This window comes from Aegilops tauschii, chromosome 2 (assembly GCF_002575655.3).
Source record: "Aegilops tauschii subsp. strangulata cultivar AL8/78 chromosome 2, Aet v6.0, whole genome shotgun sequence".
Classification (NCBI taxonomy): domain Eukaryota; kingdom Viridiplantae; phylum Streptophyta; class Magnoliopsida; order Poales; family Poaceae; genus Aegilops; species Aegilops tauschii.
Window position 1 is genome coordinate 179,155,393 of NC_053036.3, and position 17,584 is coordinate 179,172,976.

General features: G+C 43.7%; 1 protein-coding gene across 1 annotated transcript; it reads right to left on the reverse strand.

The window, feature by feature from the left end:
• Positions 1 to 8,770: 8,770 nt before the first annotated feature.
• On the reverse strand, positions 8,771 to 9,286 carry LOC141040866 (uncharacterized). Its single transcript, XM_073506981.1, has one exon. The coding sequence runs from the start codon at positions 9,284 to 9,286 to the stop codon at positions 8,771 to 8,773; it is 516 nt and encodes a 171-aa protein (XP_073363082.1).
• Between the last annotated feature and the right edge of the window lie 8,298 nt (positions 9,287 to 17,584).

A 17,584-nucleotide genomic window follows, 5' to 3' on the forward strand; every position in this document is an offset into this window, starting at 1 on the left:
TGAGGGAGTCCTGGACTACGGGGTCCTTGGGCGTCCAGCCTGTTATCCTTTGGGCCGGACTGATGGGCTGTGAAGACATGAAGGCCGAAGACTATACCCGTGTCCGGATTGGACTCTACTTGGCGTGGAAGGCAAGCTTGGTGACCGATGATGTCTACTACACAACCTTCTTCTTGTAGACGTTGTTGGGCCTCCAAGTGCAGAGGTTTGTAGGACAGTAGCAAATTTCCCTCAAGTGGATGACCTAAGGTTTATCAATCCGTGGGAGGCGTAGGATGAAGATGGTCTCTCTCAAACAACCCCGCAACCAAATAACAAAGAGTCTCTTGTGTCCCCAACACACCCAATACAATGGTAAATTGTATAGGTGCACTAGTTCGGCGAAGAGATGGTGATACAAGTGCAATATGGATAGTAGATATAGGTTTTTGTAATCTAAAAATATAAAAACAACAAGGTAACTAAAGATAAAAGTGAGAACAACGGTATTGCAATGCGTTGAAACAAGGCCTAGGGTTCATACTTTCACTAGTGCAAGTTCTCTCAACAATAATAACATAATTGGATCATATAAATATCCCTCAACATGCAACAAAGAGTCACTCCAAAGCCACTAATAGCGGAGAACAAACGAAGAGATTATTGTAGGGTAGAAACCACCTCAAAGTTATTCTTTCGGATCAATCTATTCAAGAGTTCGTACTAGAATCACACCTTAAGACACAAATCAACCAAAACCCTAATGTCACCTAGATACTCCAATGTCACCACAAGTATCCGTGGGTATGATTATACGATATGCATCACACAATCTCAGATTCATCTATTCAACCAACACATAGAACTTCAAAGAGTGCCCCAAAGTTTCTACCAGAGAGTCAAGACGAAAACATGTGCCAACCCCTATGCATAGGTTCATGGGCGGAACCCGCAAGTTGATCACCAAAACGTAAATCAAGTGAATCACGTGATATCCCATTGTCACCACAGATACGCACATGCAAGACATACATCAAGTGTTCTCAAATCCTTAAAGACTCAATCCGATAAGATAACTTCAAAGGGAAAACTCAATCCATTACAAGAGAGTAGAGGGGGAGAAACATCATAAGATCCAACTATAATAGCAAAGCTCGCGATACATCAAGATCGTGCCAAATCAAGAACACGAGAGAGAGAGAGAGAGAGATCAAACACATAGCTACTGGTACATACCCTCAGCCCCGAGGGTGAACAACTCCCTCCTCGTCATGGAGAGCGCCGGGATGATGAAGATGGCCACCGGCGAGGGTTCCCCCCTCCGGCAGGGTGCCGGAACAGGGCCCCGATTGGTTTTTGGTGGCTACAGAGGCTTGCGGCGGCGGAACTCCCGATCTATTCTGCTCCTCGATGGTTTTAGGGTATATGGAGATATATAGGCAAAAGAAGTCCGTGAGGGGAGCCACGAGGGGCCCACGAGGGTGGAGGGCGCGCCCAGGGGGGTAGGCGCGCCCCCTACCTCGTGCCTTCCTGGTTGATGTCTTGACGTAGGGTCCAAGTCCTCTCGACCATGTTCGTTCCGAAAATCACGTTCCCGAAGGTTTCATTCCGTTTGGACTCCGTTTGATATTCTTTTTCTGCGAAACTCTAAAATAGGCAAAAAAAGCAATTCTGGGCTGGGCCTCCGGTTAATAGGTTAGTCCCAAAAATAATATAAAAGTGTATAATAAAGCCCAATAATGTCCAAAACAGAATATAATATAGCATGGAACAATAAAAAATTATAGATACGTTGGAGACGTATCAAGCATCCCCAAGCTTAATTCCTGCTCGTCCTCGAGTAGGTAAATGATAAAAACAGAATTTTTGATGTGGAATGCTAGTTGGCATAATTTCAATGTAATTCTCTTAATTGTGGTATGAATATTCAGATTCGAAAGATTCAAGACAAAAGTTTAATATTGACATAAAAATAATAATACTTCAAGCATACTAACTAAGCAATTATGTCTTCTCAAAATAACATGGCCAAAGAAAGTTATCCCTACAAAATCATATAGTCTGGCTATGCTCTATCTTCACCACACAAAGTATTTAAATCATGCACAACCTCGATGACAAGCCAAGCAATTGTTTCATACTTTTGATGTTCTCAAACTTCTTCAATCTTCACGCAATACATGAGCGTGAGCCATGGAGATAGCACTATATGTGGAATAGAATGGTGGTTGTGGAGAAGACAAAAAGGAGAAGATAGTCTCACATCAACTAGGCGTATCAACGGGCTATGGAGATGCCCATTAATAGATATCAATGTGAGTGAGTAGGGATTGCCATGCAACGGATGCACTAGAGCTATAAGTGTATGAAAGCTCAACAAAAGAAACTAAGTGGGTGTGCATCCAACTTGCTTGCTCACGAAGACCTAGGGCATTTTGAGGAAGCCCATCATTGGAATATACAAGCCAAGTTCTATAATGAAAATTTCCCACTAGTATATGAAAGTGATATCATAGGAGACTCTCTATCATGAAGATCATGGTGCTACTTTGAAGCACAAGTGTGGTAAAAGGATAGTAACATTGTCCCTTCTCTCTTTTTCTCTCATTTTTTGGGCCTTTTTTATGGCCTTTATCTTTTTTTTAGTCCGGAGTCTCATCCCGACTTGTGGGGGAATCATAGTCTCCATCATCCTTTCCTCACTTGGGACAATGCTCTAAAAAATGATGATCATCACACTTTTATTTACTTACAACTCGATACTTAGAACAAAATATGATTCTATGTGAATGCCTGCGGCGGTGTACTGAGATATGCAATGAATCAAGAGTGACATGTATGAAAGAATTATGAACGGTGGCTTGGCCACAAATATGATGTCAACTACATGATCATGCGAGGCAATATGACAATGATGGAGCGTGTCATAATAAACTGAACGGTGGTAAGTTGCTTGGCAATATATCTTGGAATGGCTATCTAAATGCCATCGTAGGTAGGTATGGTGGCTGTTTTGAGGAAGGTATATGGTGGGTGTATGATACCGGCGAAAAGTGCGCGGTATTAGAGAGGCTAGCAATGGTGGAAGGAAGAAAAGTGCGTATAATCCATGGACTCAACATTAGTCATAAAGAACTCATATACTTATTGCAAAAATCTACAAGTTATCAAAGCAAAGTATTACGCGCATGCTCCTAGGGGGATAGATTGGTAGGAAAAGACCATCGCTCGTCCCCGACCGCCACTCATAAGGAAGACAATCAATAAATAAATCATGCTCCGACTTCATCACATAACGGTTCACCATACGTGCATGCTACGGGAATCACAAACTTTAACACAAGTATTTCTCAAATTCAAAACTACTCAACTAGCATGACTCTAATATCACCATCTCCATATCTCAAAACAATTATCAAGTATCTAACTTCTCATAGTATTCAACACACTCATAAGAATATATTTTTACTAATCTTGAATGCCTATCATAATTAAAGCAAATTACAATGCTGTTTTGTAGGACTCTCAAAATAATCTAAGTGAAGCATGAGATAACAATAGTTTCTATAAAACAAATCCACCGCCGTGCTCTAAAAGATATAAGTGAAGCACTAGAGCAAAAACTATATAACTCAAAAGATATAAGTGAAGCACATAGAGTATTCTAACAATTTCCGAATCATGTGTGTCTCTCTCAAAAGGTGTGTACAGCAAGTATGATTGTGGCAAACTAACAAACAAAGACTCAAATAATACAAGACGCTCAAAGCAAAACACATATCATGTGGTGAATAAAAATATAGCTCCAAGTAAAGTTACCGATGGAAGTAGACGAAAGAGGGGATGCCTTCCGGGGCATCCCCAAGCTTTGGCTTTTAGGTGTCCTTAGATTATATTGGGATGCCATGGGAATCCCCAAGCTTAGGCTCTTGCCACTAATTGTTCCATAATCCATCAAATCTTTTACCCAAAACTTGAAAACTTCACAACACAAAACTTAACAGAAAATCTCGTGAGCTCCGTTAGCGAAAGAAAACAAAACACCACTTCAAGGTACTGTAATGAAATAATTATTTATTTATATTGGTGTTAAACCTACTGTATTCCAACTTCTATATGGTTTATAAACTATTTTACTAGCCATAGATTCATCAAAATAAGCAAACAACACACGAAAAACAGAATCTGTCAAAAACAGAACAGTCTGTAGTAATCTGTAACTAACGCAAACTTCTGGAACTCAAAAAATTCAGCAAAAATAGGAAGACCTATACAATTTGTTTATTGATCAGCAGCAATTGGAACCAATATTTTATCACGTTCTGGTGATTTTTAGCAATTATTTTCGTGAACAGAAAGTTTCTGTAATTTTCAGCAAGATCAAATAACTATCATCCAAGAAGATCCTATAGGTTAAACTTGGCACAAACACTAATTAAAACACAAAACCACATCTAAACAGAAGCTAGATGGATTATTTATTCCTAAACAGAACCAAAAAGCAAGAGAATAAAAATAAAATTGGGTTGCCTCCCAACAAGCGCTATCGTTTAACGCCCCTAGCTTGGCATGATGATTTCAATGATGCTCACATAAAAGATAAGAATTGAAACATAAAGAGAGCATCATGAAGAATATGACTAGCACTTTTAAGTCTAACCCACTTCCTATGCATAGGGATTTTGTGAGCAAACAACTTATGGGACAATAATCAACTAGGATAGGAAGGCAAAACAAGCATAATTTCAAAACTTTAAGCACATAGAGAGGAAACTTGATATTGTTGCAATTCCTACAAGCATATATTCCTCCCTCATAATAATTTTCAGTAGCATCATGCATGAATTCAACAATATAACCAGCACCTAAAGCATTCTTTTCATGATGCACAAGCATAGAATTTTTATTACTCTCCACATAAGCAAATTTCTTCTCATGAATAATAGTGGGAGCAAACTCAACAAAATAACCATCGTATGATTGAGAATTAAGATCAAGATGACAAGTTTCATGGTTATAATTATTATTTAAAGCATACGTGTCATCACAATAATCATCATAGATAGGAGGCATGCTTTCATCATAGTAAATTTGCTCATCAAAGCTTGGGGGACAAAAAATATCATCTTCATCAAACATAGCTTCCCCAAGCTTGTGGCTTTGCATATCATTAGCATCATGGATATTCAAGGAATTCATACTAACAACATTGCAATCATGCTCATCATTCAAAGATTTAGTGCCAAACACTTTAATGCATTCTTCTTCTAACACTTTGGCACAATTTTCCTTTCCATCATACTCACGAAAGATATTAAAAAGATGAAGCGTATGAGACAAACTCAGTTCCATTTTTTTGTAATTTTCTTTTATAAACTAAACTAGTGATAAAACAAGAAACAAAAAGATTCGATTGCAAGATCTAAATATATACCTTCAAGCACTCACCTCCCCGGCAACGGCGCCAGAAAAGAGCTTAGTTGACGGGGTGTGAGTGCCGCTTACCTAGCCTCCCCGGCAAAGGCGCCAGAAAAGAGCTTGATGTCTACTACACAACCTTCTTCTTGTAGACGTTGTTGGGCCTGCAAGTGCAGAGGTTTGTAGGACAGTAGCAAATTTCCCTCAAGTGGATGACCTAAGGTTTATCAATCCGTGGGAGGCGTAGGATGAAGATGGTCTCTCTCAAACAACCCTGCAACCAAATAACAAAGAGTCTCTTGTGTCCCCAACACACCCAATACAATGGTAAATTGTATAGGTGCACTAGTTCGGCAAAGAGATGGTGATACAAGTGCAATATGGATAGTAGATATAGGTTTTTGTAATCTGAAAATATAAAAACAACAAGGTAACTAAAGATAAAAGTGAGAACAACAGTATTGCAATGCGTTGAAACAAGGCCTAGGGTTCATACTTTCACTAGTGCAAGTTCTCTCAACAATAATAACATAATTGGATCATATAAATATCCCTCAACATGCAACAAAGAGTCACTCCAAAGCCACTAATAGCGGAGAACAAACGAAGAGATTATTGTAGGGTAGAAACCACCTCAAAGTTATTCTTTCGGATCAATCTATTCAAGAGTTCGTACTAGAATCACACCTTAAGACACAAATCAACCAAAACCCTAATGTCACCTAGATACTCCAATGTCACCACAAGTATCCGTGGGTATGATTATACGATATGCATCACACAATCTCAGATTCATCTATTCAACCAACACATAGAACTTCAAAGAGTGCCCCAAAGTTTCTACCAGAGAGTCAAGACGAAAACATGTGCCAACCCCTATGCATAGGTTCATGGGCGGAACCCGCAAGTTGATCACCAAAACATAAATCAAGTGAATCACGTGATATCCCATTGTCACCACAGATACGCACATGCAAGACATACATCAAGTGTTCTCAAATCCTTAAAGACTCAATCCGATAAGATAACTTCAAAGGGAAAACTCAATCCATTACAAGAGAGTAGAGGGGGAGAAACATCATAAGATCCAACTATGATAGCAAAGCTCGTGATACATCAAGATCGTGCCAAATCAAGAACACGAGAGAGAGAGAGAGATCAAACACATAGCTACTGGTACATACCCTCAGCCCTGAGGGTGAACTAGTCCCTTCTCGTCATGGAGAGCGCCGGGATGATGAAGATGGCCACTGGTGAGGGTTCCTCCCTCCGGCAGGGTGCCGGAACAGGGTCCCGATTGGTTGTTGGTGGCTACAGAGGCTTGCGGCGGCGGAACTCCCGATCTATTCTGCTCCCCGATGGTTTTAGGGTATATGGAGATATATAGGCGAAAGAAGTCGGTAAGGGGAGCCACGAGGGGCCCACGAGGGTGGAGGGCGCGCCCAGGGGGGTAGGCGCGCCCCCTACCTCGTGCCTTCCTGGTTGATGTCTTGACGTAGGGTCCAAGTCCTCTGGATCACGTTCGTTCCGAAAATCACGTTCCCGAAGGTTTCATTCTGTTTGGACTCCATTTGATATTCTTTTTCTGCGGAACTCTGAAATAGGCAAAAAACAGCAATTCTGGGCTGGGCCTTCGGTTAATAGGTTAGTCTCAAAAATAATATAAAAGTGTATATTAAAGCCCAATAATGTCCAAAACAGAATATAATATAGCATGGAACAATCAAAAATTATAGATATGTTGGAGACGTATCAACCGACTATGAAGATTCCCTTTGATGTAACCGACTTCATGTAACCCTAGATCTCTCCGGTGTCTATATAAACCAGAGAGAGTAGTCCGGATGGAGAGAGAATACTCATTACCATATTCACATAGGCTAGACTTCTAGGGTTTAGCCATTACGATCTCGTGGTAGATCAACTCTTTTAACACTCATATTCATCAAGATCAATCAAGCAGGAAGTAGGGTATTACCTCCATAGAGAGGGCTCGAACCAGGGTAAACATCGTGTCCCCCGTCTCCTGTTACCATCGATCCTAGACGCACAGTTCGGGACCCCCTACCCGAGATCCGCCGGTTTTGACACCGACAACATGCCCAAGGTATGTTACTTCGGGAAGCCAGAATTCGCACTTGGAATACTTGGCATAAAGTTGATGTTCTCGAAGCTTCTCTAGAACAAGTCGAAGATGTTCAGCATGTTCTTCTTTATTCTTCGAATATACCAGAATATCATCCAGATAGACTACGACGAACTTGTCGAGGTAATCCATGAATATGTAGTTCATCAGACGAGAGAATGTGGCTGGAGCATTGGTTAAACCAAATGACATGACGGTGTACTCATATGAACCATATCGAGTAACGAAGGCTGTCTTGGGAATATCTTCTTCACGAACACGGATCTGGTGCTAACCCAACCTCAAGTCGAGTTTAGAGAATATCGATGAACCAGCTAGTTGATCATACAGATCATTGATCCGAGGAAGGGGATATTTGTTCTGAATTGTTGCTTGGTTGATAGGACGGTAGTCTTGGACCAAACGGTTCGTTCCGTCCTTCTTCTTGACAAAGAGAAAAGGTGCTCCCCAAGCAGACGAACTTGGACGAATGAAACCCTTGCGAAGAGATTTGTCGATTTCCTCCTTGAGTTCAAGGAGCTCATGAGGCGGCATCTTGTAGGGTCGTTTGGCGATAGGAACAGTGCCTAGTTTCAAGTCGATGATGAACTCGACAGCCCGGGCAGGGGGTATCCCTGGAAGTTCTTCTGGAAAGACGTCTTGGAAGTCGCGAATGACTGGAATCTTTTCAATTCCCTCAAGAGGTGCTGCGTTCAACACATTCAAGACATAAAGTCGTGCTTCAGCATTTTGAACAAGCTGAGCATGGTAGCTTACTATCTCATCGGAAGGATGTAGGAGGTGAACGACCTTGGTGGCACAAACGATAGAGGCAGTATGTGCTTTCAACCATTCCATTCCCAGAATGAGGTCGATATTGGAAGACTCCAGAATAATGGGAGAAACAAGGAATTCCAACCCTTCAATCTCAACAGGAACGTCGCGACCAATCATGGTAGTTTGACATCGGCCCGCAGGGGTGCGTACCACTATTGGAGTGTTCATGGGCTCGCATCGAATGTCGTGTGCGTATGCAAAATTTTCTGACATGAATGAATGTGATGCCCCTGAATCGAATATAACTGAAGCTGGTACTGAATTAACAAGGAGAGTACCCATCACAGTAGCAGGCTGGTCTTGAGCTTCATTCAGATCAATGTTGTTAGCCTGCCCACGACCATAAGGTCGGGCATTGTTGTTGCGGGGTTGATTGTTACCACGACCCGCAGCAGGAAGAGCCAGTTGGTTCTAATTCTGAGGACATTTCCTGGAGAGGTGACCTGGAAGGCCACACTTGAAGCATAGACCATCATTGGGGTTGGGATCAGGAGCTTGGGGTGGTACAGCTCGAAGAGGCTGCCTCTGCGGTGGAGGAGGCAGACGAGGTGCAACATAGGACTGTCTTGGTGCAGGTGCAGTTGGGCCGTAGTTGCTGTGGGGGATCCATATCTGACGCTTCTGCGCTGACGGGCCCGAAGATGAGCCAGTGTCATGCCTGCGCCTGAGGGATCCCTGGTGTTCCTGAAGACCAGTCTCAACCTGAATAGCCTTGTTCACTATGGTGGCGAAATCAGCAAAGTCATGCACCAGGAGCGCTAGCTTGATATCAGGGTGAAGTCCGTCATGGAACTTCTCTTGCTTACGAGCATCAGTAGCAATGTCTTCTTCAGCGTAACGGGACAAGTCCAAGAATTCCCGCTGATAAGCATCCACAGACTTGTTGCCTTGGGTGAGGTTGCAGAACTCTCGCTTCTTCTTGTCCATGATTCCCTGAGGAATGAAGCGGGCACGAAAAGCGGCTTGGAAATCCGGCCAAGTGATGACCGTTCCAGTAGGTAGGGTACGCCTGTGGCTGTCCCACCATTGAGCAGCGGGACCCTTCAGAAAGAATGATGCAAAGGTGACATAGCTAGCAAGGGCCACACTAGCAGACTCCATTTCATATGTGATGTCGTGGAGCCAGTCATCAGCATCAAGGGGCTGAGTTGAGCTGCGGTAAATAGTTGGGTTGAGGCGCATGAAGTCCTTCAAAGTTACTGGGGTTGGCTGTTGATTCATGTTCGGACGAGGAAACTGAGCCATCATTCCTTCCATGAACTGGCGGTTCAGCTCAAATTGTTGCATCATTCCAGCAAAGAATTCGGACAGTGGTGGATCGTTGGCACCACGGCCACGACCAGCGGGTCTAACCATCCTGCTAACATATAATAGGGGGTAGTTCAGCATTGAGCATTTGCAAGGCAAGGATCATTCATGATGAAACATGCATAATGAAAGAGGTACGATGGATACCACTTCGTAGTCAACACCACAGTGTGTGTACTATTCAGAATACTATTCTAAGAACTATGGCTTATCCAACTTTGGGGTTAATGTGGTCACGGGATCCTAATGTTAGAGTTAGTAAATTCGTTTAACCCGAATGGAAGAGAGATCTGAGTCCCAGAGTATAGACGAGGAGTAAAAGATCCTAATACCACCCAATGGCGACGTGGGCCCGTAAGACACACAACCAATGTTAGTAAAAGTTTTTCAGTGACTAGACTCAACTTCGCCCAAGGAGTTGGAAAGGGGGCTACCTACAGGCAGTCGGCTCTCATACCAACTTGTGACGCCCCCGATTCAATCGTACACTAATCATACACGCAAATGTGTACCATCAAGATCAAGGACTCACGGGAAGATATCACAACACAACTCTAGACACAAATTAAAATAATAAAAGCTTTATATTACAAGCCAGGGGCCTCGAGGGCTCGAATACATAAGCTCGAATACACAAGAGTCAGCGGAAGCAACAATATCTGAGTACAAACATGAGTTAGACAAGTTTGCCTTAAGAAGGCTAGCACAAAAGCAACATCGATCGAAAAGGCAAGGCCTCCTGCCTGGGAGCCTCCTAACTACTCCTGGTCGTCGGCGGCCACCACGTTGTAGTAAGCACCCTCGTGGTAGTAGTAGTCGTCGGTGGTGTCGTCTGGCTCCTGGGCTCCACCATCTGGTTGCGACATCTGGAAAGAACGAAAAAGGGAGAAAAGAGGGAGCAAAGCAACCGTGAGTACTCATCCAAAGTACTCGCAAGCAAGGATCTACACTACATATGCATCGGTGTCAATGAAATGGGTAGTATCTGTGGACTGAACTGCAGAATGCCAGAAGAGAAGGGGAAAGCCTAGCCTATCGAAGACTAGCATCTTCAAGCAGTTCCAAGCATCATGCAGCATCAGAAGAGATAAGAGTAACATAAAGTAAAGTAGTCGTAGTGTTATCAACCTCGGCCAGAGATCCTTTCTCGACTCCCTGTGAGAAAGCAATCCCAGAGCCATACTATCCAGTTATCACCTCAAGTGTCTAGTTCTAGTTGTATCAATCGGGATACAACTCCAAGTGTCCGTTACCGTAGGACAGGCTATCGATAGATGTTTTCTTCCCTACAGGGGTAGACCAACTTACCCACCACGCTCGATTAACTCCGGTCGGACACACTTTCCTGGGTCATGCCCGGCCTCGGCCAAACAATACGCTGCAACCCGACCTAGGCTTAATAGAGAGGTCAACACGCCGGACTAAACCTATGCCCCCAGGGGTCATGGGCCATCACCCCGGGAACTCCTGCACGTTGCGTACGCGGCCGGTGAGCAGACCTAGCAACCTCCTTCAAAAAGGCAGGTGCTTACGCAGTCCAACCCGGCGCGCGCCGCTCAGTCGCTGACGTCTATTAAGCTTCGGCTGATATATACGACGCAGAACACCCATACTATGCCCACGTGATGGTTAGTGCTATCAGGCCAGAGGCCCCTCGGATCAAATATCCAAATCGTAGTGGATTAGGAGCACGTGGTAACAAGCAGAGACTCACGAAAGATGTGACCCCGTTGCCCCGTCTCGAGGACTTGCGGCAAGGGCTAGGAATGCCCGGCCACGCCTCGTAATTATCTCGCGGGCACCCTCCAGGTCAACCCGTCTCCACATCACTCGCGGGTACCCCTCAGGGTCAACCCGCCTTGCCAAGTAGTAGTGGTAAAGTCCAAGTATCCGTGTGTCCAAACATCAAGGGGAAAACCCGAGGAATCACCCCCGGTGAATTCCACTTGATGTAATCATCAAGGTGAACGTAAGAGGAACCACCCCCGAGGTTCACACTTGAGGGGTTGCACGACAGAGTCGTATTGGAAGTGGTTAAGGAGGAAATCACCCTCGATGACCACGACCGAATAGCTACACTACAGAGATCTCATCAGGAGTGATGTATGAGGTTCCACCCTCGGCACTCGATGGTAACTCTGCAGAGTCGAGCAACAAAAGGGGCGTGATGTGATGTGAGGTGTCAGGCTCTGGTCGTCGATCACGTTGATCGAGTCGTCGATGATGAAGCAGGGGCAACAAGGACCAGGTGGGGGGGTCACTGATGGATCACTAACCAACCTATACTAAGCAGTTTAGGATAAGCAGGTTGGTAACAATAAGCAGGTTACAAAAGCAGGCTATGCATCAGAATAGGAGCAATCAATTACAGTAGCAAAATCTAATGCAAGCATGAGAGAATGGAATGGGCGATATCGGGATGATCAAAGGGGGGGCTTGCCTGGAAGCTCTGCTGAAAGGGAAGAAGGGTCGTCGTCGATGTAGTCGATCACAGGGGCAGCATCGGTCTCGGGGTCTACCGGAGAGAAGAGGGGGAAGAAACAATAAATATAAAGCAAACATAGCACCACAAAGCATAACATGGCAATATGATGTGCCGTGTGTGACCTAACATATGGCTACACGATAAAGGTGAAGGGGGATTCAACCGGGAATGTTTTCCCGGTTCCGGACCTGTGTCAGACAGATGAACGGAGGGGGAATGTTCCATGTTCAGATAGTTAGAGGCATCTGACGGGTAAACGGACCGCGTGTTCGGATTCGTTGGATTTTTCTGAGCAACTTTCATGTAGAAAACATTTTCATCCGAGTTACGGTTTATTTTCTATGAATTTCTAAAGTTTAAAACATTTTCTGGAATTAATTAAATTAACAGAAAGGAATTACTACGTCAGCATGACATCATTGTGATGTCAGCAATCAACAAGACGGCTGACCAGGTCAAACTGACCAGTGGGTCCCACCTATCATAGACAGTGGACTAACAGAAGCTTAAATTTAACTAACCTGAGGCTAATTAGAAGTTGGGCCCCACATGTCAATGACTGATCAGGTTTAACTAATTAATTTTATTTTTAAAAACATTCGACTAACCTAATTAGGTGGTGGGGCCTATATGTCAGCGGCTGGGGAATAGTACCCCGCGTTGACCGTGGTCAACGCGGTCAAACAGAGGCGCAGTGGCCCACTGTCAGCGGCACTGGGCGGGCCCCACACCACGTCAGGTCAGGGCCGGCGCCGGAGGAGCTCCGACGATCAAATCCGCAGCGGCGCTTCGCCGGAACGCGTCGGAATCGCGCTAGGGGCACCATTTGGCGCGCAGTTAGAACCTTTCAAACGGGCTCTTCACCCCGCGTCGGTTGGTGGCGGCAGAACGAGCAGGGGAGGTCGGCAGGGCCGCCGACGTTGAGTCGTGGCGGCGATATGGCTCGGGTGTGCGACTGAGATGGCGAAGCAGCGCGTTACGGAGTGAATGTAAAGGCTGGGGAGGATCCCCGTGGTGCGGCGAGTCCAACGGGCTTGAGCCCGTGACCAAATGGTCACTGGAGCCTCACCGGCGGCGAGCTCTGCGTCGATGCGTTCGGGCGCTCATCGGGGACAGCGCTAGGAGGCACGGGAGGGGGCGTGCGTGTGCGCGTTGGGCTCCTAGGAACCCCAGGAGCACAACGGTGAGCTTGGGCGAGCGTGTCAAAGGCCACAACAACGGCAACGAGCTCGTCGGCGGCGACGTGTTCGGGCGCAAGGAGAGCGGCGGGTACGGCCAGACAGCGGCAGCTAGCGGGGAAAGAGAGGGACGGGAAGGCTCACCTAGTGACACCCAGCGGCAGCGGCAGCAGCGAGCATCGCCGGAGTCGGAGGGGATCGACGGCGATCGGAGATGTAGACGATGACGAACGGAGGCAGCGGGGCTCCATGTCTCCACCTGGTGGCACCAGGAGAGGTGGCCGACCGCGGCGAGGCCCGTGGACAAGGCCAGCGGGCACGGGGCCACTGGTGGCCACGACAACGACGGAGGACGGCGACGACCGCACTCGGGCATCAATGGGGAACAAGGAGTGGAAGTGAGCGCGGGGGGGGGGGGATGGATCTGGGAGGAGGGCAGGCGAGTGGGGGAGTGGAAGTGGCGGTAGGTGGGGGAGGACTCGAGGCGCCGGAGGGGGGGATGGATCTGTAGCGATGGGGTCGGTCAAACAGGGAAGGCGACCCGGGGGTAAGGTGGGCCGGCCAGTGCAATGGGCTAAGGCCCAGGGAGGCAGGGGGCTTCTCTTTCTTCTTCTTTTTTCTTTTTCCAGCAGCTTTTGCCTTTTCTTTTTAGCCAATAATGAGTTTGCAAAATTATGCCACTGGCCAAAACAATTTCAAAGAATTAAACTGCACTGCCACAAAAACTATGGTGAGACTTTTGAAATAGTTTTCCAATTTTATAAATTAAAAAGGCATTTAATTTATTGCTTAGGTCACTGTTTTAAGTAGTTTAGGCCACTTAAACCCTTTGGAAAAATGTTGGTTCACCACCAATATTAGTTGTGGATTATTTGGCACATGATGAACATTTTAGTTTTCATGTTTGAGCAATTTTGAATTTCACTCAGAATTTGAAATTGAATTCAACTGGAATTTGAAATGGAATATTGATTAAAGTGACTAAGCACTGTTATAGCAAAATGATTAGCTTGATCTCAGGGATTACTGTAGCATCATTACACCGGGGTGTTACAAATAAGCATCTCATATTTCTTTTTGACAGTAGGTAGAGGTATTTGAAAACTTTCAATAGTGATTGTCGGAGATTTTTCAATAACATTAATACCATTCACTTGGAATTGTTTCTTCGGAAAGTGCACCGTATGCTCATTACCATTAATATGAAAAGTGATCTTGCTTTTATTGCAATCAATAACATCCCCTGCAGTATTCAAGAAGGGTCTACCAAGGATAAATGGCATGTTGTCGTCCTCGGGCATCTCAAGTATAACAAAGTCAGTCAAAATAGTAACATTAGCAACAACAACGGGCACATCCTCACATATACCGATAGGTATGGCAGTTGATTTGTCAAGCATTTGCAAAGATATTTCAGTAGGTGTGAGTTTATTCAAATCAAGTCTTTTATATAAAGAGAATTGCATAACACTAACACCAGCTCCTAAATCACACAAAGCAGTTTTCACATAATTCTTTTTGATGGAGCAAGGTATAGTTGGTATTCCCGGATCTCCAAGTTTTTTAGGTACTCCATCTTTAAAAGTATAATTAGCAAGCATAGTGGAGACTTGAGCTTATGGTATTTCTCTTATTTGTGATGATGTCTTTCATATACTTTGCATAAGGAGGCATTTTCAAGATGTCAGTTAAGCGAGTACGCAAAAAGACTGGCCTGAGCATTTCAGCAAAGCGTTCAAATTCTTCATCATCTTTCTTTTTAGTTGACTTGGGTGGAAAAGGCATAGGTTTTTGAACCCACAGTTCTCTTTCTTTACCATGTTTTCTAGCAATGAAGTCTCTTTTATCATATCTTTTATTCTTAGGTTGCGGGTTATCAAGATCAACAGGTGGTTCTATCTCAACATCATTACCTAGTTCTTTTTCATTACTTGGTTGAGTGTCTTCATGAACATCAGCATTATCTTTTTAATTATCACTAGGTGGACGTTCATTACCAGATTGAGTTTCAACATCAGAGATAGAAGTTTCATTATCATTATGAGGAGGTTTTTCTGTTTCACGTTCACTAGAAGCATGCGAAGTCCTATCATTTTTCTTCTTCTTTTTCTTTTTAGAAGGACTAGGTGCACTAGTGTTATTTCTTTGTGAGTCTTGTTCAATTCTTTTTGGGTGTCCCTCAGGATAAAGTAGTCCCTGAGTCATTTTACCTCCTCTAGTTGCAACTCTAACAGCAAAGTCATGTATATTATTATTCATTTCATCAAGTAATTCTCTTTGAGATTTAGCAACTTGTTCTAACTGGGTTTGAACCATAGAAGCATGTTTTCCAACACCTCTAACATCATTTGAGATTCTAAATAACAAGTCACTCAAGCGAGCAATCATATCAGAATTATATTTTAATTGTTTCATAACATTTGCATTGAAGTGATCTTGTTTTCTAATATAGTTTCCAAACTCATAAAGGCATTGGCTAGGGTGCATATTGTGAGGATTGTCATCATCACTGAACTTCATTAGAGAATTTACCTCTACCACCTTAGGCAGTGGTGGTGTATTAAGCCCGTGTATTTCTTCAATAGGAGGTAATTTTTAACATCCTTAGCTTTAATACCTTTTTCCTTCATAGATTTCTTTGCCTCTTGCATATCTTCAGGACTGAGATATAATATACCCCTCTTCTTCGGAGTGGGTTTAGGCGGTGGTTCAGGAAGAGTCCAATCATCATAATTTTTCAATATATTATTCAATAATTCTTCAGCTTGTCCAACAGTTCGTTCCCTGAAAACACAACCAGCACAACTATCTAGGAAATACCTAGAAGCATTGGTTAGTCCATTATAGAAGATTTCAAGTATTTCATTTTTCCTAAGAGGATGATCAAGCAAAGGATTAAGTAACTGGCAAAGCCTCCCCGAAGCTTGTGGGAGACTCTCTTCTTTAGTTTGCACAAAGTTAAATATTTTCTGCAAGGCAGCTTGTTTCTTATGAGCAGGGAAATATTTTTTAGAGAAGTAATAAATCATATCCTGGGGACTACGCACACAACCAGGAGCAAGAGTATTGTACCAAGCTTTAGCATCACCCTTTAATGAGAAAGGAAATAATTTGAGAATAAAGTAATAACGAGTCTTCTCATCATGAGTAAAAAGGGTGGCTATATCATTCAACTTAGTAAGACGTGCCACAACAATTTCAGGTTCATAACCATGGAAAGGATCAGATTCAACCAAAGTAATTAACTCTGGGTCGACAGAGAATTCATAATCCTTATCATCAATAAAGATAGGTGAAGTAGCAAACTTAGGATCATATTTCATTCTAGCATTCAGAGATTTTTCTTTATACTTGCATAATAATTTCTCTAGATCATCTCTATCCCTACAAGCAAGAATATCTCTAGTTGTCTCCTCATTCATAACATAACCTTCCGGTACCTTAGGCAATTCATATCTAGGAAGGCTAGTTCTAGCAGGTGTTTCAGGAGTTTCAATTTCAAGCTCATCACTAGATTCAACAACATCATGTTGTATTACTCTAGCAATTTGTTCATCAAGAAAATCACCAAGTGGCACATCATCATTATCAAGCAAGGTACTAGCATCATCATGAGCATCATTCATAGCAGAAGTAGCATCATCAATAACTTGTGACATATTAGAATTGATAGCATGTGGTGGTGTTGCAAGTTTACTTATAACAGAAGGTGAATCTAAAGCAGAACTGGATGGCAGTTCCTTACCTCCCCTCGTCTTTGAGGGAAATATCTTAGTCTTAGCATCCTTCAGATTCTTCATAGTGATAAATTGATAATAATCCCAAGTGACTCAACAAATATAGCTATGCTCCCCGGCAATGGCGCCAGAAAAAGGTCTTGATAACCCACAAGTATAGGGGATCGCAACAGTTTTTGAGGGTAGAGTATTCAACCCAAATTTATAGATTCGACACAAGGGGAGCCAAAGAATATTTGAAGGTATCAGTAGCTGAGTTGTCAATTCAACCACACCTGGAGATTAATTATCTGCAGCAAGTAATCAGTAGCAAAGTAATATGATAGTTTTGATAGTACACTACAAAAAAAGACACATCCGTGACATTTTGGGCCGAACATTTTTTTTCTGTCATGCTTATGACACTTCTATGACGATAATTGTGACAAAACCCGGTATCATCATAGATGTGGTGGGCTCCTACTTCTATGACAAAAAATCATGACAGAAAATGGGCTTTTCGTCCTGGGCGGGCCGG

Coding starts and splice junctions, on each gene's coding strand:
- LOC141040866 (XM_073506981.1), bottom strand. CDS start 9,286: ATGGACAAGAAGAAGCGAGAGTTCTGCAACCTCACCCAAGGCAACAAG.